The sequence below is a fragment of the Ostrea edulis genome, chromosome 4 (assembly GCF_947568905.1).
Source record: "Ostrea edulis chromosome 4, xbOstEdul1.1, whole genome shotgun sequence".
Classification (NCBI taxonomy): domain Eukaryota; kingdom Metazoa; phylum Mollusca; class Bivalvia; order Ostreida; family Ostreidae; genus Ostrea; species Ostrea edulis.
The window spans coordinates 92,601,125-92,626,736 of record NC_079167.1 but is presented as its reverse complement, the minus strand read 5'-3'; the positions used below and the strand labels follow the sequence as shown (position 1 = coordinate 92,626,736).

At 35.7% G+C, this 25,612-nt stretch overlaps 2 protein-coding genes and 1 long non-coding RNA gene across 5 annotated transcripts; all 3 read left to right on the top strand.

The window, feature by feature from the left end:
* The first annotated feature begins 1,609 nt into the window (after nucleotides 1-1,609).
* LOC130054452 (glutathione S-transferase-like) lies at nucleotides 1,610-7,088 on the top strand. The gene is made up of 7 exons (XM_056164356.1): nucleotides 1,610-1,984; nucleotide 2,449; nucleotides 2,840-2,923; nucleotides 3,168-3,260; nucleotides 6,368-6,483; nucleotides 6,692-6,793; nucleotides 6,924-7,088. Exons 1-7 carry the CDS (start codon nucleotides 1,937-1,939, stop codon nucleotides 7,086-7,088), a joined length of 609 nt encoding a protein of 202 aa, XP_056020331.1. The 5' UTR covers nucleotides 1,610-1,936.
* Nucleotides 7,089-13,398: 6,310 nt separating this feature from the next.
* LOC125668705 (hematopoietic prostaglandin D synthase-like) lies at nucleotides 13,399-17,636 on the top strand. Its single transcript, XM_056164354.1, has 5 exons — nucleotides 13,399-13,597; nucleotides 13,708-13,800; nucleotides 16,876-16,991; nucleotides 17,188-17,292; nucleotides 17,415-17,636. The coding sequence occupies exons 1-5, from the start codon at nucleotides 13,465-13,467 to the stop codon at nucleotides 17,577-17,579; spliced, it is 612 nt and encodes a 203-aa protein (XP_056020329.1). The 5' UTR covers nucleotides 13,399-13,464; the 3' UTR covers nucleotides 17,580-17,636.
* Nucleotides 17,637-17,848: 212 nt separating this feature from the next.
* On the top strand, nucleotides 17,849-20,632 carry LOC125664577 (uncharacterized). 3 transcript variants are annotated; one of them, XR_008802770.1, is made up of 5 exons: nucleotides 17,849-17,972; nucleotides 18,518-18,616; nucleotides 19,426-19,562; nucleotides 19,836-19,949; nucleotides 20,207-20,632. It is a non-coding gene; the product is annotated as an uncharacterized LOC125664577 (long non-coding RNA). The 3 variants fall into 3 exon arrangements; XR_008802771.1 differs by having other exon boundaries at nucleotides 17,915-17,987; XR_007365997.2 differs by lacking the exon at nucleotides 17,849-17,972 and adding an exon at nucleotides 18,000-18,136.
* Nucleotides 20,633-25,612: the final 4,980 nt, after the last annotated feature.

The following is a 25,612-nucleotide window of genomic DNA, read 5'->3' as shown; positions in this document are numbered from 1 at the left end:
CCCCTTATTTGAACAAACCTAAATTCCCTTTACCCAAGAATGATTTGTGCTTAATTTGGTTGAAATTGGCCAAGTGGTTCTGAAGAAGATGAAAATGTGAAAGGTTTATGACGACAGACAACGGAAGTTTTGATCAGGAAAGCTCACTTGAGCATTCGGCTAAAATGTTCTTGGAAAACTGAAACTATAAAAATCAATTTATTGTCCATGTAGTCAATAATACAAATTGCGTTTTGAGTACGCATATCGAAAGCGACTTAGAACCGCTTACATTTATTATGCTTCATTCTCCACAAAACACCAATGAAAGGTGAAGATAACGAACAGTGATCAATGAAAGGTGAAGATAACGAACAGTGATCAATCTCATAACTCCTACAAGCAATACAAAATAGATAGTTGGGCAAACACGGACCCCTGGACACACCAGAGATGGGATGAGGTGCCTAGGAGGAGTAAGCAACCCCTGTCGACCGGTCACACCGCCGTGAGCCCTATATCCTGATCAGGTAAATGGAGTTGATGATATCCCTACAGCTTCTTTTAGCCTTGTTGAAATTATAAATCTGATAACACTCAAAAGTTTTGATATCAAAATTCTATATCGAAAAATATTTATGCCCCATGAAATTGGAAAAATAAACCTCGCCTTACCGACCATTTGCAAGAGAAGGGTGAAAATAACGGAGATCAATATCAAGAATATGGAATTAAGAAGCAGGCATGGATTCAGATACTTGTGAGGAGTATGCCTCAGATCTCTACACTATTATGATCAGATTGATAGTGTTTAACGTCCCTTTCGAAAATCTTTCACTCATACGGAAACGTCATGATGAGGTAAATGGATTGATTGATTGAATAGTGTTTAACATTCCTCTCGAGAATATTTCTTTCATATGGAGACGTCACCACTGCCGGTGAAGGGCTGCAAAATTTTGGCCTATGCTCGGCGCTTGAGCAGGGAGGGGTCTTTATCGTGCAACACCTGCTGTGACACGGAACCTCGATTTTTGCGGTCTTATCCGAAGGACCGCCCCATTTAGTCACCTTCTACGAGCGACGTAACACCTGGCATGAAACACATCAGACTGCAATCGACATAATGACAGGCTATATTTCCAAATGAGATCACCATAGCGATCATGGTCCTTCGGATGAGACCGTAAAAACCGAGGTTCTGTGGCCCACAGCAGGTTTGGCACGATAAAGATACCTCCCTGCTCAAAGGCCGTAAGCGCAAAGCATAGGCCTAAATTTTGCAGCCCTTCATCGGCAATAGTGACATCTTCATATGAGTGAAAAACTCTCGAGTGGGACGATAAACAATATAAAATCAATCAATCATAACGATCATGGAATTTAAGATATGCTTACTTTAAACGAGATTGTTCTAAACCCCTGGAACATCAACTTTTGTGTCAATAACCTACCTCGACCACAGGTGCTATATGATCCGTGATATGACATTTTTAAAAACGGTTTCTATGCGAGATTTGTGTATTCCATTGAAATATATAAACTTTGAAGTTACATATTTTATGAAAAATACGTCCGAAATACCCAAGGAAATGAACATTTAAAAATACAAGAAGGAGGGTACCGGAAGTCCTGTCCACAAGCACCTGTGGCCTCGACTTAAGAATTGATAATACGCAGAACATGCTTTTGTGTATTGAATCTGTTAAGAGATATAACCACAATATGCAGGTGATAATAAGACATCCCTATCCCTTTTTATTGTCCAGATGCATTTGAATGAAATTTAACAACAGGTAGTGTGTTGCAAAAGTCTTTTGAAACATTCCCCTGTGTGTCAGTTTAAATCTATATAAGTATTTAAACAAACCATTTGGACTCACATTAAAAAGTCGAACAGTCCGAGTCTCATTAGCAGTTGATAAAGCTACGTGTAATAGAAGACTGGGAATTCAACATGACGAAATATACTTACCATTACTTCAATGTAAAAGGACGTGGGGAAGTAGCTGCAATAATGTAGCCCTCTCTGATTTTTTTATTTTTATTTTTTTTTTTTTTTTTTTTTTAGGGAGAGGGCTACAACTTCTTAGGATCTCCGTAATGGTGCAAATGCGGGCGTGATTCACCCCCGCAACATTTGCGCTCATTCTAAACATTTCCTGACTTTCTTTACGTAAATAGAATGATATTCTATGTTTCTTAGTCAATATATAAATTTACTACCTGCAACTTAAGATTTGTGAGGCTCTATTCTACCGTTTTCAACAATTTCGATAAATTCCAATTTCTCGATTTATATTTGTGCGCCATGTTTGATGTACTGAAGTTTCAACTTCCGATTGCCAAGTCATTTGCATATGCCATATAAGGTAGTATTTACATCAATGGACAAGTATGGAGGCGAAAGCTATTTCGTCGGTATTGAAAAGGTTTGAATTTAATATCAAGTTAAAAACCGAACAGCAGAGTGTAAATTCTTTCTGCAACAATATGATTTTCCTTTAATTGTCGAAGTGGCTCGAGTAACTACATTTTCGCGCTGATTGTCAATGTTTAGGTTTTTCATTAGATCCACCTACGAGATCTCGCGATAACAAGCATGGCGGAGCAGACGAAGAATTTTGCATGCTGTACATTATATTTAATGAAAAACACCTTTATTAGACATGCCCGAGCTCAAAGTTGGTACTCCTTTTGGTGTAAACAACATTTGGGACTAATGCACAGAGTTTATTATCGGTTATTCATAAAATTATTTTGCACCATTACGGAGATCCTATGGAATTGTAGCCCTATCCCGAAAACGTCAGAATAAAAAAAAATGAATAGGGCTACATTATTGCAGCTAGTGGGGAAGTTGTTCGCTTAATATTTGTGGCTGCTGGTGTAGATTTCGATGATCGCAGGATTGAATTTCAGGATTGGCCAAAGGTCAAACCAAGTAAGAAAATGATTCTTTAATTCTTTATTTCATTTCGATTTAAATATTTATTTTATTGTATAATTTATAAATACATACATACGTGTATATAGATACAAATGTAGATAAATAGACACACAGTTAGATAAATAGATAGGCACACAAAAAAACCCTGTGCCCGAAAAGACCTTTCTGAGGTGTTTAAATTTTTGTTATTGTTTCATTGTTTGATTGTTTAACGTCCCTCTCTGGTTATTGTTTTCAGCCACACCCACTGGTCAGTTGCCAGTATTAGAGATTGATGGTAAAAAGCATTTCCAACGTATGGCAATCGCCCGATACATAGCAAGAGAATATGGTAAGTTAAGAATATTATTAGTATTGAATGAAGACCATTTTGTATGTATTTATGTATTTTAGAATTACAAGTTCCTCTCGTTCCTTTGTGATCTAAGCTATCATACAAAGCAAGCTAACCACATTGCTAACGGACGAGGTTATGTTTGTAAATTACCAAAAGTAACTATAGAATGCGTTAGCCCAGAGGTCAGGGCGTTTGTTTCTCCATTGAGAGGACCGGGATTGATTCTAAGTCCCGGTGCGGCATCCATCCTCTGACGTCTAACGTAGGTTGTGAATATTCCTTTACCAAGCGCCCGGCATTTGAAGTGAAGGCCATCCGTCTTTGGGATATGACCTTACAAAGGAAGGTACTGTGTTAGTACAACATTTGTGACGCTTCAATAAACTTGCTGACGCTTCTACACGAGTGAAGGATTCTCTGATGTGACGTAAAACAGTATGCAAATAATAGAACCCCAATTTACTCAAATCAACTTCTCATCACGCAATGGAAACTTTTCGTCGAATTGAATTATAACGTATAGTTTTGAAATATTTCCTTCGAAGGAAACAAAACTAGTATCAAGCAATATTCAAGTTGATAAGTGAATATTTACATTCCTAATCAATACTGTCCCTTTAAAGAACATTCGATTCTATTGTAATATCAAATCAACTTGCATGTACACGAATGGACACTAGGTATTAATCTCTCACAGCAAAAGCCAATAAAAGCAGTACTATCATACGGCTGTAATGTAACACAAGCATAGCAACGCGTGTCACCAATCTTCTTCAGCATATACGGTCATGTCGTTAAGTATGCGGATCTATGCATGGTTAGTAGATCACATGACAAATGTTTTATACCCTCATTCAAATTATGAGTAATCAAATTCTTCATAAATAGTAAACATAATTATATTTATCAACTAAATTCGCACACGTGATTATGTATTTACATAGCACCATGAGACAAGAAAGTGGTATGTAGAACGGAAGTAACTCATTAGTTATATTGAATTTACGACATAGAGAGTTGTATAATAAAAGTACGACTCTGGTTAACTATGCTATTAAACACATGATTCAATGATATATTGTGAACTACTTTCAATGAACCTTATAAATCATATAAATAATATTCCTATTTCTTGATCGGGTGAACGGAGTAATCTGTAGTCAAAATGAGTATGCAAAGAACGGCTTGGCAATTGATATGAAACAGGTCAGACAGCATTCTATCCAACGACGTCAACAGACATGAATACTGAAATACGAACACCGATGTCCTTAACGAAGAGTGATCAATCTCATAACTCCTATAAAGGTGAAGATAACGAAGAGTGATCAATGTCATAACTCCTATAAAGGTGAAGATAACGAAGAGTGATCAATCTCATAACTCCTATAAAGGTGAAGATAACGAAGAGTGATCAATCTCATAACTCCTATAAAGGTGAAGATAACGAAGAGTGATCAATCTCATAACTCCTATAAAGATGAAGATAACGAAGAGTGATCAATCTCATAACTCCTATAAAGGTGAAGATAACGAAGAGTGATCAATCTCATAACTCCTATAAAGGTGAAGATAACGAAGAGTGATCAATCTCATAACTCCTATAAAGGTGAAGATAACGAACAGTGATCAATTTCATAACTCCTATAAAGGTGAAGATAACGAACAGTGATCAATCTCATAACTCCTCTAAAGGTGAAGATAGCGAAGAGTGATCAATCTCATAACTCCTCTAAAGGTGAAGATAACGAACAGTGATCAATTTCATAACTCCTATAAATGTGAAGATAACGAAGAGTGATCAATCTCATAACTCCTATAAAGGTGAAGATAACGAACAGTGATCAATTTCATAACTCCTATAAAAAAAAAATACAAAATAGGGGAAATACGGAAGCCTGGATATACCAGAGGTGGGATTTGTCGCTAGATTTCGTTGAGTTACGCCTGGCTAACATGAACATAAATTACATTTATGTATAACTGATATGAAAGTACGCAACTTTTTTGTTGCAGCGGACTATGTGGAAATAAGTACTGCATGCAAAAATATACTTGTACATCAAGTAATATTCTTTGTGTTTTGTCTCATTTCCGATGGTTAAATCCCTAACTAAATTAATCAAATTTGCCGCCTGCAAAGAAAAAACAACATATATTATTTTTATTCAAATTCTAAAATACTTACAAACATTTTCATTACTGAGTCACAATTAAAATGATCACAAAGAAAATAAATAAATAGAAAAATATGAGCCCAATTAAAATCACATAAATAAAATAGCTTACAGTCTGATTGCTGCATTGGAAAATATAAAATGAAATCCAATCAGCGTTAGTTCATCCATGTAATAGTACGCTTCAGTGTTTGTGTATAGTACTACGCTTTCCTACATTATTACCTAAAATATTTTCATGTGTGCCTTTCGTGGAAAGCAAACACATTTGTTATTATGAAACATGATGGAAAGTGTTTAAATACACATTCAACACATAAGTTAAGTTACCCTTTCAAAGAACGAAATCTAGTAAAGATGTGCTGCTATTTCGCCATTTTGGTTTATCGATTATTCCGGAAATTCACGCTCCATGTGTTTGTTTAACTTTTTCTGATTTGAATTACAATTTCATACAATTATTCATGGTGTGTGATCATGTGATGTAAAGCAACACAAATCATTGAACGCTCAACACTTCAATATAGTCCTATACTGGGGAATCGTTTTAATTCGTGGAGGCCAATGTTCGTGGGGAAGCAAAATTTTTCTGGTTCGTGGGGACGTAATTTCGTGGATAAGCGATACGATGTCACTAGGAGAGATAACACTGCTTGGTTTTTAAAAAAGTTTTCGAGGACACGTAAATTCGTGGGTAAGAGTGACCCACGGAATCCACGAGCATCAATCCCCCACGAACAATGATGATTCCACGGTATGTATTTACATTTCGTTTGGTTGGCTTCCTTATGTTTGTTTTAACGTTTTGTGGTTCGAAATTCGTTTTGATACATTCAGCTATATTCAGACTAAAAACAACTGTCTGTAGCACTTTAAAAGATCTGATATACACTGCGATAATTTGGTTTATGTCCAACTATACAGGTTTGGCTGGAAAAACAAACATGGATCGGCTTCTGATTGAGCAGGTGGTAGATATTGTTCACGATCTTCATGAGGAAATGATTAAGTCGATGTTTGAAAAAGATGAGGCAAGAAAGGTAGGTATAAAAGATAAAGGGTCATTTATTGTTACATGAATAATACATAATTATATATTCTGATATTCATTTGCATATATGAAAGATGCTAGATGTATCCGAATACTTATCAACAAAAATTCCCCCAACGTGATTGGTTGTTGTGTATGAAGCTGATGTTGCAATCCAGTCACCATAGTATTCCTTAAGCAATCACATGTTATTTCAGGCTGAACAGACTAAACAACTAAAGGAAGAAAGCATCCCGCGTGCGATGGGGATTTTGTCGAAAACTCTGAAGGATAATGGCGGGCAGTTTGTAGGAGTAAATGTAATTCAGATGACAATTTTAACTACCATCGATTTCCTTCATGTAATTTATTGACCACGAGTAAGACGATCTACCATTATCTTTATATACTTGTTGACATACTCTAGCAAAAATGACATTTTTCTTTTAGCTCAGCTTAGCAGACATTTATTTCATGGATATAGTATCTCGATTTTTGAAGAAGGATGACAAAGTGTTAGATAAGTTCCTTGAATTAAAAGCTAACCTTGACAAAACAATGTCTGAACCCAAGATCAAAAAGTACCTCACCAAACGACCCAAAACAGAGGTCTAGGAATCCGCAAGGCAGAGTCATTTGGTTGTAATTTGTAAATAAATATTCAATGCCTTTCAAGTGTATTTTATTCAGGCCATTTAAGGCTTTTCCTACATTGCTCAGGTCAAACCGTACTGATTGTTTTCTCTTCGAAAATCGTCAAATATTTCTACCCAGAGTAGCCGTTCATACCTCACCTACAAAAACCAGAAGCACGCTCACAGATCACGGAAATGGCCTCTTACTTATAGTTGTCTCCACTAAGTATGGTACGAACGAGAAATCCGGGTAGAATTTTACTTTAAAAAGTATACTGGAATGAAAGTATTGGTACGAGGTAAGTTATAACACTAAATTAGTATGCGCACGTTTTAAGAATAACCTATTAATGACCTTAAACCTTAAAGTATCTGCAATATTCTGCCACACTTTTAACGTACCCGGTAGTCATTCGTCATGAGCTGATGAAAGGTGAAGATAACGAACAGTGATCTATCTCCCAACTCTCATTTAAGCAATACAAAATAGACAGCTGGGCAAATACGGACCCCTTTTGCACACCAGAGATGAAACCCAGTGCCCAGGAGGAGCACGTATCACCTGTCGACCGGTCACACCTGCCCTGAGCCCTATATCTTGATTAAGTTAAACAGAGTTATCCGTAGTCAAAATCAGTGTGCCAAAAAAGATCTAACAATCGATATGAAACACGTCAGACAGCACTTGACCCATTGATAGGTTGTATTGAACTAAATTTGGTAAACTAGATCGTTATAACGACCATAAAACTAGCGAAATGCTGACTTTAAACGAGATCGTTGCAACCCATGTACCATCAATCTGTTTGTCAGCAGCTTGCCTCGATTTAAAAACTGACCATACTCAGAACAAGCTCTTGTGTATCGAATCAGCCAAGAGATATAAACACCATATACAGGGGACAATGGAACACCGCCACACAAATACCGGTATGGGAAGCCGACGACAAAGAAGCCGAAATCACCACGCCTGCCACAAAGCCGAGCCGCCAGTCTGCCGCCAACATCTATTTTCAACAAAATATCTAAGTATGAAGCAGACGTGAACGACTCTGTGGTGTCTTTTATTTCGAGCTCACAGGGAAACATGTATATTGAATGGACATATGAATGAAAGTTATCATTGTTAATAGATAAAACGTCGTCAATGTATCTAAATATCAAATTGAAGGCCACAGCAAGACATCTTTTCTTCCCACGTAGATGTTTTTGAATAAAGTCTGCTTCATATGAATATAAAAATAGGCCAGCCAACAAAGGAGCACAACCTGCACCCATGTGAAACCCAACAGACTGCCGGAAGAGCCGATCATCACAGACCACGAAGATATTGTCAATGAGGAACTGTAGCATATTTTTTTTATTTCAACTTCAGAGTGGAATCAGAGTGATGTTTAACAATATAATTTTTTGGATGACTGGCCACCAGATACGAACACCTCCGCTTTTCATTTTTGCTTAAGAAGCAACTGTCTATGATATCAAAAAGCTCAATCTTTAATTTGTCGTGAGGAATTGTCGTGTAAAGTGCTGAAAAGTCATACGTTTTGATGTTGTTGATTTGAGAAAAGTTTTGCAATTTCAAGTTCACTAAAAGTTCTTTGGAATTTGTAGAATCCACAATTGATTTACACCACTTTTGGCAAATGTAGTGGGACAGTAAGTTTGGAGTTTCTCTTTCACAACTGTTAATATTTTCGTGAGGAGGGGAAATAGGGGCTTGGTAGAGCACTTACTGGGTCCAGCAATGTATCTAGAGGAGGTGGGGATGTCTGGATCTCGCCTCTGGAATTAACATAAACCATCATAATTCATGAAAAATAAACTATTGCAATTGTGCGCTATGTAATGAGGACTGAACCAACTCACAAAATTATCACGCAGTAAGTGTGTGCAAGTTCTGAAATGGATTTGTTTGATATCTTTCATTCATTTACAAAATTGGCATAATTACCGGTGATTGATGCAACAATTTTATTCCTACTCAGTGTTAAGTCATGGATTAGGATTCTGCCTATTAATACTTTAAACATAAAAGGTGAAGATAACGAACAGTGATCAATCTCATAACTCCTATAAGCAATAGAAAATAGAGAGTTGGGTAAACACCGGCCCCTGGACACACCAGAAGTGGGATCAGGTGCCTAGGAAGAGTAAACATCCCCACCCGACCGGTCACACCCGCCGTGAGCCCCACATCCTGATCAGGTAAACGGACTTATCCATAGTCAAAATCAGTGTGCAAAGAACGGTCGTAAAATCGATATGAAACACGCTAGACAGCATTTGACCCAATGACAGGTCACATTGGCAAACTAATTTGTTATAACGACCATAGGACTTGCGAAATGCTTACTTTAATCGAGACTCTTGAAACCCCTGTACCATCAACTTGTTTGTCAGTAGCTTGCCTCGATTTAAAAACTGATCATACGCAGAACAAGCTCTTGCGTATCGAGTCAGTTGAGATATAAACACCATATGCAGGTGATTATGGAATATTGCTACATGAATATGGGAAGTTGACGATGGGGAAGCTGAAATACAGTTGAGTTGTCAGTTTGCCGTTAATGTCTACTTTCAACAAAATATATATGTATGAAGTAGAAGTGGACGACTCCGGGGTGTCTTTTATTTCGAGCTCGAGGGGATATATCGAATCGGCATATGAATGAAAATTATTGTTCTTAGACAAAACGTCGATATATCTAAATGTCAAATTGAAGGCCACAGCAAGAGATTTTTTTCTTGTCATGTAGAAGTTTTTGAATAAATTCTGCTTCATATGAATATCAAAACAGGTCAGCTAGCAAAGGAGCACAATTCATGCCCATGGTAATTCCAATAGACTGTTGGAAGACCTGGTCACCAAAGGATATTTTTTATTTCAACTTTAGAGTACTTGTGCATGGAATAAGAGTGGTGTTTAACAAAATAATTTTTTGAATGATTGATCACTAAGTATGAATATTTCTGTTTCTATTTATGTTGAAGATCCATTTTTCTAATGAATTTGACCTTCACTAGTACTACATTTATCATTTTTCTAATGAATTTGACCTTCACTAGTACTACATTTACCACGCTTCGTATTTCTTGTTCTACAATTCAACCTTCACTCTATAAATATTTTGCAATTAAGCTAAAGTATGGCCACCTGAACGTGTCATACTTAAACCGGTAAATGGTTCACTGAATCCTACATATTTTGAACGTTTCAAAACAAAATGTAGGACCTTATATTATGACTTAATCGTTAATATCTTGATATTAAGTGAGATTCATGATCAATAATTTAATTATGGTGAATTTTAATTTATTACGAGACAAAGTGACGAGATCGTACAATGAATGTTTCAAAATAAGCTTTCTGATGTCATTAATTAACTCTACAGGTGTCATGTTAACCCAGAGGTTAGAACGCCTGCTTCGTAACTTAGGGGTCTCTTGGCTGTTCCTTTCCTACGCGCCCGGCATTAAATAAAAATAGAAATGAAAGAAGCGGTTCTTTCGGAAATCCACATGTTTATGAAGTTATAGTCGATATTAGAGCGATTCGGTTAAGTAATGATAAATAAATGTGTAGTTTTCAACTTCTCGGGAACTATGAAATAAAATAGAACCATGTTTTCCTTGCTATAAACTTTTTAAAAATACAGTAAAAAGTAAAGGTAAATAAGAGTAAAAGTGTTACAGTAGGTGGTGTAGACCCCTCCTAAATGTCCCATCTATTGAGATTAAAACGGCATCCTATCGTTATAGCTTTTATGTCTCATACTATTTCCTTTTCAAGAGGACAGCTCACCGAAGCTTGTTTTTGCTTTAAAAATCAACACTGTAAAACTGTATGAGAATGAAATATGTCTTTATTTTAGACAACAAATGACGAAGATAAAGGTTCATACAAAGAAGGGGGAAAATCAGCGATCCATGAACACTGTCATAATCTTGCACAATATATCAACCCATCATTTGTGATTTCCCCCATATAGATAATTTCACAAATAAATATGGTACTGACCAGTTCAAACAGGGGAAAATCAGTAGATACATACAATGTAATTACATAGGATTTCAACACATCTGTCCTGATTTTCCCCATACATGATTATCACAAATAACAAACAATGACCAGTTAAAATATAGACCTTGGAAACTTGTTCCAAAGTGTACAACAAGCAAAAAGATGGCGAACAAAAAGGGCCATAATAAGATGACGAATAATTAAGCTACATTTTTATATATAGGTGGGATTTAAGATGGGGAGGTGGTGGGTTACTGGATTTCTCAAATTTCAACACACTTTCTACAAGTCCAAACAGTCAAAACTTTCTAACAGAAGTAGACACGTGATCTATACACACGTTTTCATTGGTTCAGATACAAACTGTGATAATGTTGAATAGGGGTTCCCGACGGGGTTTAATGTTCAGAGGTACAATACGGCTTACCCGGTACTAACTAATATAAATAATATAAGGAAAAAGTTTCGCCATAAATGTTATTATATACATAATAGATATTTTATGTCTCATACTATTTCCTTTTCAAGAGGACAGCTCACCGAAGCTTGTTTTTGCTTTAAAAATCAACACTGTAAAACTGTATGAGAATGAAATATGTCATTTATTTTAGACAACAAATGACGAAGATAAAGGTTCATACAAAGAAGGGGGGGGAAAATCAGATTGTCAGAGAGGGATAGGACTGATATAGCAACTGGTGGTAGAAATGTCCACTGCAGATTACCAGCTCAAACAACGAAAGTTTATTTGATAGGTCCGAAATCTTCCACACTACTCTGAATTTCGCTGTTGTGACCAGCGAGAAGTCAGCCGGTGACCTGGACCGCTAAATGTCCGAGTAAAAATGAACAGGTTAAATCGAGAGAACGATGACGTATATCTTATCATGATTTTATGTAAGCCATTTCCAGAGACAGTGTTAATATTCTTTTTTATGAAACCTTTTTGTATGTATTTTCTGTAGTTTAATCATGATTTTGTGTAAGCTAGTGCTAGAATTCATATTCTTTTAATGAAACGAATATATATATATATATATATATATATATATATATATATTATATATATATATATATATATATATATATATTACACTGTTTTAGATATGTTGAATTTTTAATTGTAGTTTATTGTTGTTTTAATGTAAAGCGCTTAGAGTAATTTTTTATATTATATAATGCGCTATATAAATACTGTAAATATTAATAATAATAATCTGGGTTTTTTTAAAGCACGTGTGGCTTAGATTTTGGCATATAAGTAGTTAAAACATTAATCTATGCACGGAGACCGGTAAATTACGCATGTCACACCTAGTTTCTGATTTTTTTTTTTTTTTTTTTTAGACATTTGAAGCGATTGGTTAGTTTTTCATTTGTCAGAGTTAGACCCTTTTTAATATTTATGGTATCACAGAGCTCGGGCCCCAAACGGGCTTAGCTGCTGTGGTTTATAAGAAAGTTACAAGTAGTAAACTAAACTGGTTCCCCGTTGATTGGTGCTACACACAAACAAAGGGTAAGCGGTACTTTGATTAGCCGAAATGAGCCAATTTCATTGTCCAATTGATTTTCATATCGCACTGAAGAGATTCCGAATGGTAGCACCGCAATCTAATTCAATTCAGACCTCTTAGATCCGCGTCGTATACTCTTACGCAGAGTATAATGCGCGGATCTAAGAAGTCTAATTTTAATTAGATTGGGTAGCGCCGTTGTAGCTTTCTCGAATATCGCGATTCATACTTCACCGCAACGTAATGTAGTCGACTGTGATGTCATCGCTAGCGTCGTTGTTGTTTTGAAATGAACTCTCGTCATACGCGTGAGATAACGATACAGCCCAAATCCTGGCATTCGGCAAACTTCAGCATATTCCGGTAACCTACATCTAGATGGAATCGACCGAGGTGATCCGAGTGAAATCCTGGCTGTCAAAAATTGGCGTTTACCTGTTGTACACGAGAGAAGCGAGGTCAACAGGGTACCAGTTTAGTAGTAAACACACCGATCCTAACAGGTGCGTGGTCACAACTAAGTTTTGACGCTTAACGCGCTCCATACTAAGTCGATATTTCCAAATATGGTCAAAGTTCACCCAACCGAAAATGTCCTATTTCGAGGCCTCGTGTTTATTGTCCAGAAGCATTGAATGAAATTTCACACCAGGTTGTGTGTTGCAAAAGTCTTTTGAGATATTCCCCTGTGGGTCAGTTTAAATCTATATAAGTATTTAAACAAAGCATTTGGACTCACATTAAAAAGTCGAGCAGTCCGATTCACATTAGCAGTTAATAAAGCTACGTGTAATAGAAGATATTAGGAATTCAACATGACGAAATATACTTATCATTACTTCAATGTTAAAGGACGTGGGGAAGTTGTTCGCTTAGTATTTGTGGCTGCTGGTGTAGATTTCGATGATCGCAGGATTGAATTTCAGGATTGGCCAAAGGTCAAACCAAGTAAGAAAAGTATTCTTTAATTCTTTATTTAATTTTGAAGACACAAAAATAAGTTTGCGTCTGAAAAGAGCTATCTAAGGTGTTTTAGTTTTGGATATTTTTTTTTCCAGCCACACCCACTGGTCAGTTGCCAATTTTAGAAATTGATGGTAAAAAATATTTCCAGAGTATATCTCTCGCCCGATACATAGCAAAGAAAAATGGTAAGTTTTCGATACCTACTAGCAATGAACAAAACAAAAATTCTATTTTTTAAGTAATGTTTTATTTCTTGGCTACATGTACATGTTAACATTGAAATGTAAATATTTTGCACAGAAATTTTCTCAATAACTTGCACATTTAGCTCACGAACACAGATTTAACCAAAAAATTGTTAATTTTACATCCCACGAAAAAGAAACCATACAGATGCAGTCCCCGTATCTAGACATGTACTATATTATATATATACAAAGTCATAATACTGTCAATCGTCCGATACATAGCTAGGGGAAATGGTAAGTCTAGAATACATACTAATATCGACCGAAAAATTCTTAGACATTTTTTACATACTTCAGAATTACGTTTTTCTATCGTTACTTTGTGATCTAATCTGTCGTGCTGATCAAGCTTTAGCAGTTGGTAACGGACAAGATGTCTTTAAATCACCTCCATCTGCCTTTGGAAAATGACCTTCAAAATCAGTTGTTTGATTGTTTGCTTTACGTCCTTCGAGACTTTTTCACTCATATTGAAACGTCACCAGCTGTAGGTGAAGTACCACAAATTTAGACCTACAGGTATGCCTAGCGCTAGGAGCCGTGGTAGTAAGGATTCTTTAACGTGTTAACGCCGTCGTGACACGGGACCTCCGTTTTTAAGGTAATATCCAAAAGACCCATAGTTCTCTTTTATAAATATCGAGTGTTTGACGAAGGAGAGGGACTCGAACTCACGACTTCCCGGTTACGAAGCGAACGCTCTACCACTGGGCTTAAAATCGAAATTCCTGTGTTAATAAGATAATGGCTCTTGGCATCATGTAAAGGTCAAACTTTGTGACATTATACTCAAACTTGCTGATCATGACGCTTCTACATGGTTGAAAAACATTTCGTGAAACTGACTTCTCGTCACACAATGGGGAACATTTTCGTCAAATTGACTTTCAAGAAATACATATCTAGTTTTGATTTCTTTGTTTCGAAGGAAATAGGCTCGTGTGCCTAAGAGGAGTAAGTGTCCTCTATTGATCGGTCATACCCGCATTTGACCTAATGACAGGTTATATTGGTAAATTAGATTGTTATAACGACGAAAGAATTTGCGAAATGTTGAATTTAAAGCAGACTTTTGAAACCCTGTAACATAAACTTATTTGTCAATAGCCTACCTCGATTTAAAAGCTTGGACGACCGTGTTTAGTTTTGTCTTCCCTTCATACTTCTCTCCTTCCACCGCGGGATGAAGCGTGTGTAAGAGCCCTTGAAAAAAAGTACTTATCGCGTTTTCTCGTTATGGTGATAATTCCTCCTGTATTTTCATTGAAAAGGACATGTTTTTAGGCGGGATGAAGCGTGTGTAAGAGCCCTTGAAAAAAAGTACTTATCGCGTTTTCTCGTTATGGTGATAATTCCTCCTGTATTTTCATTGAAAAGGACATGTTTTTAGGCTTTGGAGAAAGGTGATGACTTTTTACACAACCTCACCCACATTAAAATACTGTAGACATATTTGATTCCACAGAATCATAATTTTGCGGATTATCATCTTTGGTTTGTCCGCTGGTACCAGATTTCGCCGTGTTGCATATGGTTTACATGGACATAGATTACATACTACAATAAGTCCGGGGATTTTTGTTTTGGCCGCGGACTTGGCGGAAATAAGTAAATGTTAAATTATACCTATGCAGGAAGTTAAATTTTTTTTGGGAAGAAAAATTCCAGGTCATGCAGCTTTTAATTACAGTCTCATTAAAAATGGTTAAATCCCTAACTAAATTAATTAAAGTAAATTTGCTGTCTGCAAAGAAAAATACCAGAAATTCTGTTCATTCACATTTTAAAAGACATACAAAGATTTTCATTACTGAATCACAATTAAAATGATCACTAAAAATAAGTTAAAGAAAATAATCAGCCAAATTAAGATTACGTAAATAAAACCTACAGTTTGATTACTACATTGGTTGTTTAATCAATAAAAACAAATAAATTCTTGATCAGCGTTCCCTAGGCATGAAAATGTGTTGGGTCGTTTTACCGGTGCAACAGTACGCTTCAGGGTCGGTATATAGTACTGCCCTGGCCCAACACATTTTCATGCATGCCTTTCGTGGACAGTAAAACCACTGGGTTTTGGGAATCACGGTGTTTAAATACACACTCGACACTCACCTTGGTCATGTTGCTTGCCCTTTAAAAGAACGAGAGCTCTTTCGCCATTATCATTATCGGCCAAATCTTCCGCACATTTTCGTTCTATGTGTTTTCGACCTTTTTGTCCTGATTATGGACACCTTTCCTATGATTCTTCATAGTGAATGTTTTTGTGTGTTCCTCGTGTGTCAGGGCAATATAGGGTATAAGTGTCAGGTCAATATATGGAATTAAGTGTCAGGTCAATATAGGGTATAAGTGTCAGGTCAATATATGGAATTAAGTGTGACCATGCAATGTAAAACAACCTGAATTCAGAGATACAGATCGTTGAAAACCCAACACTCAAACATACATACGGTATATGTTAAAGTATATATATTTTTTGCATTTCGTTTAGTTGTGTAACTTGTGCGTTTTTTTAAACATATGATATTGTTTGTTTTGTGGTTTGAAATCTTTTATACATCCACGAATGACCGGTCATGGCAGTTCAGTGGTAGAGAGTTCACTTCGTCACCGAGAGGTCGTGGATTCGAGCCCCGCTCCTGCCATGGTCGCGTCAAAACTAAGACGTTAAAATAGGTAGTGATTGCTCCTTCGCCAAATGCTCGGCAGTTAGAAATGATAATCACGGTTCTTTCGGGTATGAACTCAAAAACGGAGGTCCCGTGTCACAACAGGCGTTGGTACGATAAAGGAACCTCATGCACTGCTACGGCCCTGAACGCTAAGCATAGGTCTAAATTTGTGGTACTTCACCTACAGCTGGTGACGTCTCAATACGAGTGAAAAATTCTCGACGGGACGTAAAAAATAAATAAACAAACACACATCCATGAATGGGACTTCAAAATTGTCTTTAAGAGCTGGTATACACTCCAATAATTTTGTTTACTTTTAACTATACAGGTTTGGCTGGAACGAATGACCTGGAACAACTTCAGATTGACCAGGTGGTAGATAATGTTCACGATCTTCACGAGGAAATGATCGTTCCGATTTTTGAAAAAGACGAAAAAAGAAAGGTAAATATAAACTGTTTGTCTGTAAACACCGATTTCCTGTCATTTGAATAATACATATTTGTATATATGAAAGATAGTATATGTATCCGAATACTTAACACCAAAAATTTCTGCAATATATTTGGTTGTCGTGCATGAAGCTGATGTTATGATTCAGTTTCCATAGTATTCCTCAAGCAATCACGTGTTATTTCAGGCGGAACAGACTAAAAAACTAATGGAAGAAAGCATCCCGCGTGGGATGGGGTTTTTGTCGAAAACTCTGAAGGATAATGGCGGGCAGTATTTTGTAGGAAAAAAGGTAATTCAGATGAAGATCGCAGCTATCATGTAATTTATTGACTATAAGTAGGACGACCTACCATTATTCTAATACACTACATTGTACAATATACTCTAGCGAAAATGATGTTTCTCTTTCAGCTCAGCTTAGCAGACATATATTTCTTTGATGTAGTATCTCGATTTTTGGAGAAGGATGACAAAGTATTAGATAAGTTCCCCGAATTAAAAGCTAACCTTAATAAAACAAAGTCTCTACCCAAGATCGCAGATTACCTCACCAAACGACCCAAAACAGATCTCTAGAAACCAACACGGCAGCGTCATTTTGTTGTAACTTGTAAATAAATATTCAATGTATTATTTCAAGTGTCTTTTTCATTCAGGCCATTCAAGGCTTTTCCGACATTGCTCAGGTCAAACCGTACTGATTGTTTTCTCTTCGAAAATCGTCAAATATTTCTACCCAGAGAAGCCATTCGTACCTCACCTACAACAACCAGAAGCACGCTCACGGATCACGGAAATGGCCATGTACTTATAGTTGTCTCCCATAGGTATGGTACGAACGAGAACTCCGAGTATATAATTTTACTAGCCTGGTACCCGAGGCCTTCCGATGTTCAAAGAACGAAGGCCAGGCATCGGATGTCGAATGGATTCTTCCACTGATCAAAATCCAATATGGCGGACTCAATGGTAAGTAATGGGAATGTACGTAAATGAGCGTATCATGGCTTAATTAGCTGTGTCACTTTCGATTTTATGTCATTAATTGCCAGAGACAGACCTTAGGAAATGTATAATACTTGGTTTTCCATGTGACACGCTTGTTTGATATAGTCTTATCCCTTTGTTTTCAAGTAAGTAGGTGATGATCAACTCGCATATTTTTCACGTGTGTTAAATTAAATCTAACCGTGTCACTTCGTTTTTTCTACTATTGATGGGTTGTATTGGGTTGCTGGCGAAGATACATACTGAGTTTTATAGATGACACGCACCAGTTTTCTTATTTTAAACTGACAATTTCAGATCGAATTTCCTCGACTCATTTTTGGATAAGTTTTTATTACATATAGATCTAATGACGTGCTTTACTTTGATAAGACTATAGGCTATAGCTGAAGTTTATATGATGACTTTCTTGTACGATGATAGGGGTGTTTTAAGCTTTTATTGGACTTATAGTGTACAATTTTACAGATTCTCAATATTATGTATATTAATCGTTTTAATTTCAGATGAATTTCCATACATATGGAAAGAAGAAACACTTGATAGTAGATGAAAAAACACCCTCATATATAATGCTTCATGAATATGCAAAACCATGCCAACAGGTATAATAAGATATATATATTGCTTGTGTAGCAGATAAGGCTATTTATGCATTTTATAATTCAGTAACAATGGTGTCTGACAATGTAATTATTTAATTCTTATGTTGACCTGCCAACTTTATGCTTGATCCAATAGGCTTGATTTAAAGTTTCTGTTGTTACTTTGGTTTACTGTGAATATTCTTCAGATTTCAGAAGGGGTTACTAACAATTTCATTGTCAACAGTTACTATTCCTCACTGATTCACTGTCCTGTTTGTCTAAAATTATATTTGTGGGTCGGTCCACAATTTTTATATTTGCCAAAAGTTATACATTGAGGTATTCTATTTTTGTGTTAGCATTATATTTTGCATTTGTTTGTAATTCAAATTCTTTGTCTTCTTTATGAGAGAACTGAGTTCATACACTTCAATTTAAAACTCTTAGGCTGTATTAGCCAGGAATTTTGTATCACAACAAAAACAAATTTTACATAATGTGAAGTACACAATATGGCACTATAGTAACATTTCATTGTTATGCTTTTGCACAAACTCATTGTACTGCTTGGATTTGATAATAAAATCACACCTGCTAAAGCTTCAAAGAAAAAATGTAGAAGATCACAATCTGGAGAAACCCAAGACATTCATCCCCAAAAACAAAGTTTTGCATTTCTGTTTCTCTCACTGTATTGCAAATTTCAAGATAGTTTTCAATACATTAAATTTGTGGTACTTGTGTACCAAATTAATGACTCTTAATATAGTTTTGTGGAAAAAGGAAAAGAAAGATAACCAGATTGATCTCTTTATTTTACCATGTAGTCTACAGACTCCAGATGGAAAAAGACAGAGAAAGAAATTCTAAAGGGGTATTCAAGGACCCATCCTCCTCGAAACCAATTCATATCGGAAGGAATTAACATCCAACTTGAATGAAGAATTACAGACTTCCAGAACAGGTTAACAACTAAATCAATTTGTTACAGTCTGTTATTTCAAGTTTCCCACCTCTTACAGCAATAACAAAAACAATTATTTCTGGCATCTAAAGGTGTGAGAAGTTTATCATATTCTAAAATATGTTCTATTTGTTAGTGGAAGAAATTTAATCCCAAATTGATTATATTAGATACTGACAATTTCTGTATTGATAAAACACAATAGTGAAAAATGCATGATTTTTTGTATGGAATGAACTGACCTACCTTGTTTTATTTCATGTGATCATGCAGACCCTTTAAAAAAGGAGAAGCCAGATCTTCAGAAGACTTCCTTGAAAATGAGAATTTTTTGAGTGGAAGTGAAGAATATGGCATGCATACAAGCATTCCCTCCCTCTTGTTTGTGTAAGTAAAACCTGCATGAATATAAAACTTTAGATGAAAAGGGAAATATATTGACATTCAAAATTCACAGTTGGTTGTTCATCTTCTGCAAAAATTACAGACTTGTTTCATTATTTATCTATAGTAAAATACATGTAACGACATAATTAATATTTATGATGTATGTGCATTGTGTATTTACTACTATTCCTGATCCATATCAATGCAAATCTTTACTGATTATACTGATGTTTTGTGACATTGTTTTTAATTTTTAGATCAGAGGTGAGCTTTTTGAGAAAGACTTATGGAGGAACTTTGAGAGTGTCAGTTCTCAGATCAAGAAGTTAGCTGACAGTAGGAGGAGTAGTAATTCATTCCACTGTATGGCCAGAGAAATATATGACATAAAAGACCTGAAAAAGGAGATTTGGCATTGTTTCATGTGGAAATTGAAGAATCTTTGAAATGGATACATGCAACACAGACATGTTTCAGTTACTTGGGGATAAAACTTATGAGGAATTTTGCTAACTTTCAGATGGGAATGTGTTGCACAAGAAATGCTTGATCACAACCTTCTTTTATTAGAAACCTTTTCTATGCAAATAATTATTTTAAATGAAATTTAGCTATTTCATTAGACTAGTAAACATGTTTTCTGTGCAAGTGTGTGTCATTGACATTAAATGCTATGATATATTGAAGTATTCTTAAACAATGGAAGATCTCTACTAGTTCTTTCAAAGGAAAGCCAACAACAGGAATCGAACCTGTTCCTCCATCGTACAGATACGAAAGTGTGCACCAGTACACCATGTTGGCATATATTAAGAACTAGTAGCCTTGGAGGGTAAATATTGTATTATTCTTGTACAGTTGATGTGATATATATATATATATATATATATATATATATATATATATATATATGTGTGTATATAATATACATACAGCTTAGTGTATATATGTATGCCTCATGTTTGCTAGTCGTCAATAAAGCATTTGAATTGAATATATTCCTTGTTCATGAAGAAAGTCTAATATCCTGAAATTTAGATAAATCTAGCATTTCTGTTTGTGAAATACCTTTAAATCTAGCTGAGAGAAATGTCTTTGTAACCCAGTGATTATCTGGGTCAGAATAGGTCCTCTGCACCTGATTGCATATTATGAGAAAAGAGTTAAGATAGAGTGATCATTGAATAAGATTGTTAACTGAAATATTGTGGCACAATTAATTAGGAACAGTCTGATCCTCACTGCTCAAAAGGCCAAAGTATCAAGTATAGGTCTAAATACAGGCAATTGATGGTGGCCCTTGAATATGAATGAATTTTAAACAATAGAGAATCAAACAATGACTGTAACTGACATATATACATTGAAATATTCTCGAGAGGGACGTTAAACAATATACAACTATACAGGCAATCGATCTTGAGGCCAAAACTTATTTCCACATTGTGTTTACATAATTAGTGCATGTAGGTTTAACTTGTATCTTTCTAGAATAAAATGTTATCTTTCTTAATATCAATTATTTACAAAATGCAAGGGTGGCTCATAAACAGCTAGCAGTTGCAATAATATTTATACTGCTTAACAAGAATAACCTGTCAAAATTAGTCGAGGAAATTCGATCTGAAATTGTCAGTTTAAAATAAGAAAACTGGTGCGTGTCATCTATAAAACTCAGTATATATCTTCGCCAGCAACCCATCAATAGTAGAAAAAACGAAGTGACACGGTTAGATTTAATTTAACACACGTGAAAAATATGCGAGTTGATCATCACCTACTTACTTGAAAACAAAGGGATAAGACTATATCAAACAAGCGTGTCACATGGAAAACCAAGTATTATACATTTCCTAAGGTCTGTCTCTGGCAATTAATGACATAAAATCGAAAGTGACACAGCTAATTAAGCCATGATACGCTCATTTACGTACATTCCCATTACTTACCATTGAGTCCGCCATATTGGATTTTGATCAGTGGAAGAATCCATTCGACATCCGATGCCTGGCCTTCGTTCTTTGAACATCGGAAGGCCTCGGGTACCAGGCTAATAATTTTACTTAAAGTATACTGGAATCAAAGTACAGAAAGTATCAACACGGGGATTATCATGCGCATATGTTATATTATGTAAAAATGGTTGTATTGATGACATTAAAGTATCTGTCATGTTGTGGTACTCCTGCTACGTTAATCACAGATCTAGATAGGGTCCAGACCTCGCCCCCGCGGATCTAGGGGGATCCAGACCTCGCCCCTGGAATTTTCGAAGTTTAAACCATATCATAATTCATTAAAAAAAATAACTATTGCAATTGTGGGCTATAGTAATGAGCACTGAACCAAAGCACAAAATTATCACGCAGCAAGTGTGTACAGACTTTTAAAGTGATGACTTAACAACGATGCTGATTGGATGAAAAATTTGTTTCTTAGTCATTAAAAATTTCGTCCGGAGTTCATCTGCTCTAAGCACGTGGGACTACTTTTCTCTGAAAAGCGTCTTCCCCGTTCTAATTTTAGCGCTATTTATAGAACGGGGATTGTAAACGAAATGTATTCGTTTTTTTTTATGTTTTTTTTTTTTTGTTGTTGTTGTTGCAATTGCTACCAAAAATAAACACAACCAAGATATTAATAAAATACATATTTAAAGAAACAACACAAGTCATATAGTGATGACGTGGCAGAATTGTAGAAGTAGACAGATTACACGAGTTCCCGGGTATGTATCGTCTGCTTAACGAGTTCGATCACATGATGGAGCAAGCGGCGACTTTTAATCTGGTAAATATTAATGAAATTGAAATGCGTTATATCGGGCGTAACAAGGGCGATTTAGATGAAAAGGTGTTGACCTTTGTACTTGATATTGAAATGGAGCCGAGTCGCATTCCACCATTCCTACTTCACAGCCAGTGTTCAACGTCTCCTCCGACACAATGTTCTCTTTCTTTATATCTAATTCAGCTTTTAACCACTAGGTTAGAGCGTTCGCCCCGCATGCGGTAGGTCGGGGTTCGAATCCCGGCCGCGACAGACCGAAGTCGTTAAAACGGGTAGTGATAGTTCCATCGCCAAACGCTCGGCATCAGGTGTGAATGTCACGGGTCCTCGAAGATGACCTTAAAAACGGATGACCCGTGTCACAGTAGGTGTTGCACGCTAAAGAACCCTCACTGCTCAATGGCTGTAAGCGCCGAGCTATAGGTCTAAATTTAAAGCCCTTCACCGGTCTTGGTGACGTCTCCATATGAGTGAAAAATTCTCGAGCGAGACGTTAAGCAAGATACAATCAATTAAACACTGTACCTTTAATTTGGCGTATAATTCATTTAATTCTGTCCAGTAACTCTACCTGACCCAAACGCACAGCCAGTTTTGTTGTTTTCATTGTTACTTATGTGTATTCCTACGCGCCATTTCAAAAACGTTCATCCATTTTTTGACGAGAGAAACTATATGTTTTTCTATTTTAAAAACATAATTAAATAATAATAAAGAAAACTTATAATTCAGTAGAGCATTGATTAAGTTTTCTATCCAAATTCTGTTTGATGCATGCATAAAAAAAAAAGAATTATAAGTTTAAAGACGTTCGCACCTGAGATTTGGAGTAATGTCATTTTTTTTGGGGGGAAGTGTATTTTTGATTTCTACATTAAAGGAGAATTAGGAAATTTAAAAGAAACACAGGGGTTGTCCCGCAACGCTTGTTATTGAGCTACAGTGTACTAAACTTCTAACACTGCAGATAAAAAAAAGTTTAATACGTCTAGTAATGGAAATAAATAATGACATTTTTGCACTTGATATTAAAAAATTCCATGAGTTTGAAAGGACATATTAGGAGTAATGTCAATTTCTAAAATTTCCCATAATTTTCAAGGTCTTGTCTTAAAATTTAAAATAGAACTAAAAGGAATCCGGGTTAGAGACGAAATTTTTAAATTATTGGCAAAAATACTGAATTTTTAAACAAAGTTTTTGGTAAATTTAATTTTAAACGTTTTTAAGAATCGGTGTTCTGTTTGGAAAAATAGATCAACCAAATTAATAAAATCGAGTGCAGTTCACATGTGCAATCATAATTTCTTTTGCAAACGTTTTTTCAAACCCAATTTTGGTCCTGCCCACAGGCCTTCCAAACGTTTGGGTAACCTTGATATTTATGATAAGAGAAACTATTGCTGCTCATTTTACAGGTTACCAAATTTTTGGTGATTAAAAAATAATTTAGAAAGACATTGTACATCGCGTTCTTCAGCTTTCGACTTGCATGTGACTCATCTAAATTGTCACTAAATTTCAGTATTTCAAACTAGTTCCAAGTCTCAACTACTTATAGCATAAATCATAAAACTGAAATATACGCATAGTAGTATAAAAATCGAAGATGAAAACAGATACTGTAATATCACGCAGATTTAGAACTTTTTAATTAATCAATCCTTCCGCCACAAAATATAATCCCTGCAAAACCCTTTCAATATTTAAATTGACACAAATTTTTCAACTGGATAGGGTTCAATGATAGATATGTAATATGTTCGCACCTATGGGATCAGTATTGAACCAGTAAATATTTAGTTGTAGCATCCTGCGCAGTTGTGCTCAAAAGCTCAGGAGCTAACTTCCTTAAATCAAATAAATGTGTACTGGAACGATTTGCTTGATATCCTTCATTCATTTACAATATTTGCATAATGACCGGTGATTGATGTAACAATTTTGTTCCTACTGAGTTTTTAACCATGGATTAGGATTCGGCCTATTAAATACTTTATACCTTTCAACAATTTCGACAATTACAAACGTTTGGACAATTTAAACCTTTGACTGACAGTACTATAGGATCCATATACTACTACATTGTCATAAAGTCATTGAATTTAGTACATTTTAGACTGTCCCTACTTCGTTCATTATCAGAAATCTCCCCCTCCCCCCACAGTAGTTGTACAATTATCATGTACGAAACCGAATATCATTTCAATGAAATCTCAGTCACGTGGTAAACCTGATACAAACTAAGCTTCATTGCTTAAATGAACTGAATTCTTACTTAATTTTTTTAAATTTGCAAGATACCTTTCTGACATAGTGCAGATTTAAGTTTGTCAAAATGATAGTCCTGGCCCCAGGATCATGTAACAAACTCAGACTTAAGTCAAAATTTCAATCACCTGTAAAATGTTCATTACTTTTGAACTGAAACTCTTAATTTGCGGACACTAGAAATTCAATGAAACAATATTGAATAGCAATTTTATTTTGGAATGATTGACTTCTGAATCATTTTATCACAATATTCAGATTTTGACTTAAGCTTAAGATGTTTCATGATCCTGGGGCCAGGGGTAGATTGGGGCCACAATAGGGAATCAAAGTTTTACATGCGAATATATATGAAAAAATCTTCTCAAGAACCATTGGGCCTTACAATTTCAAAGTTATATAATTCCAATGTTATTTATTACAATTGTTTTGATTGCACAAAAATAAAGCTGAACAAGAGTTTATACATCAATAAACCCGAAAATGCGATGTATTCATACTCGCCTGAAAACAAATAATATAGTGCGGGGAAACTATTCAAATTTTTGCAATTGTTAATAAAGTGAATGAATTGGAATTATAAGAATCAAACATTCTTTTTG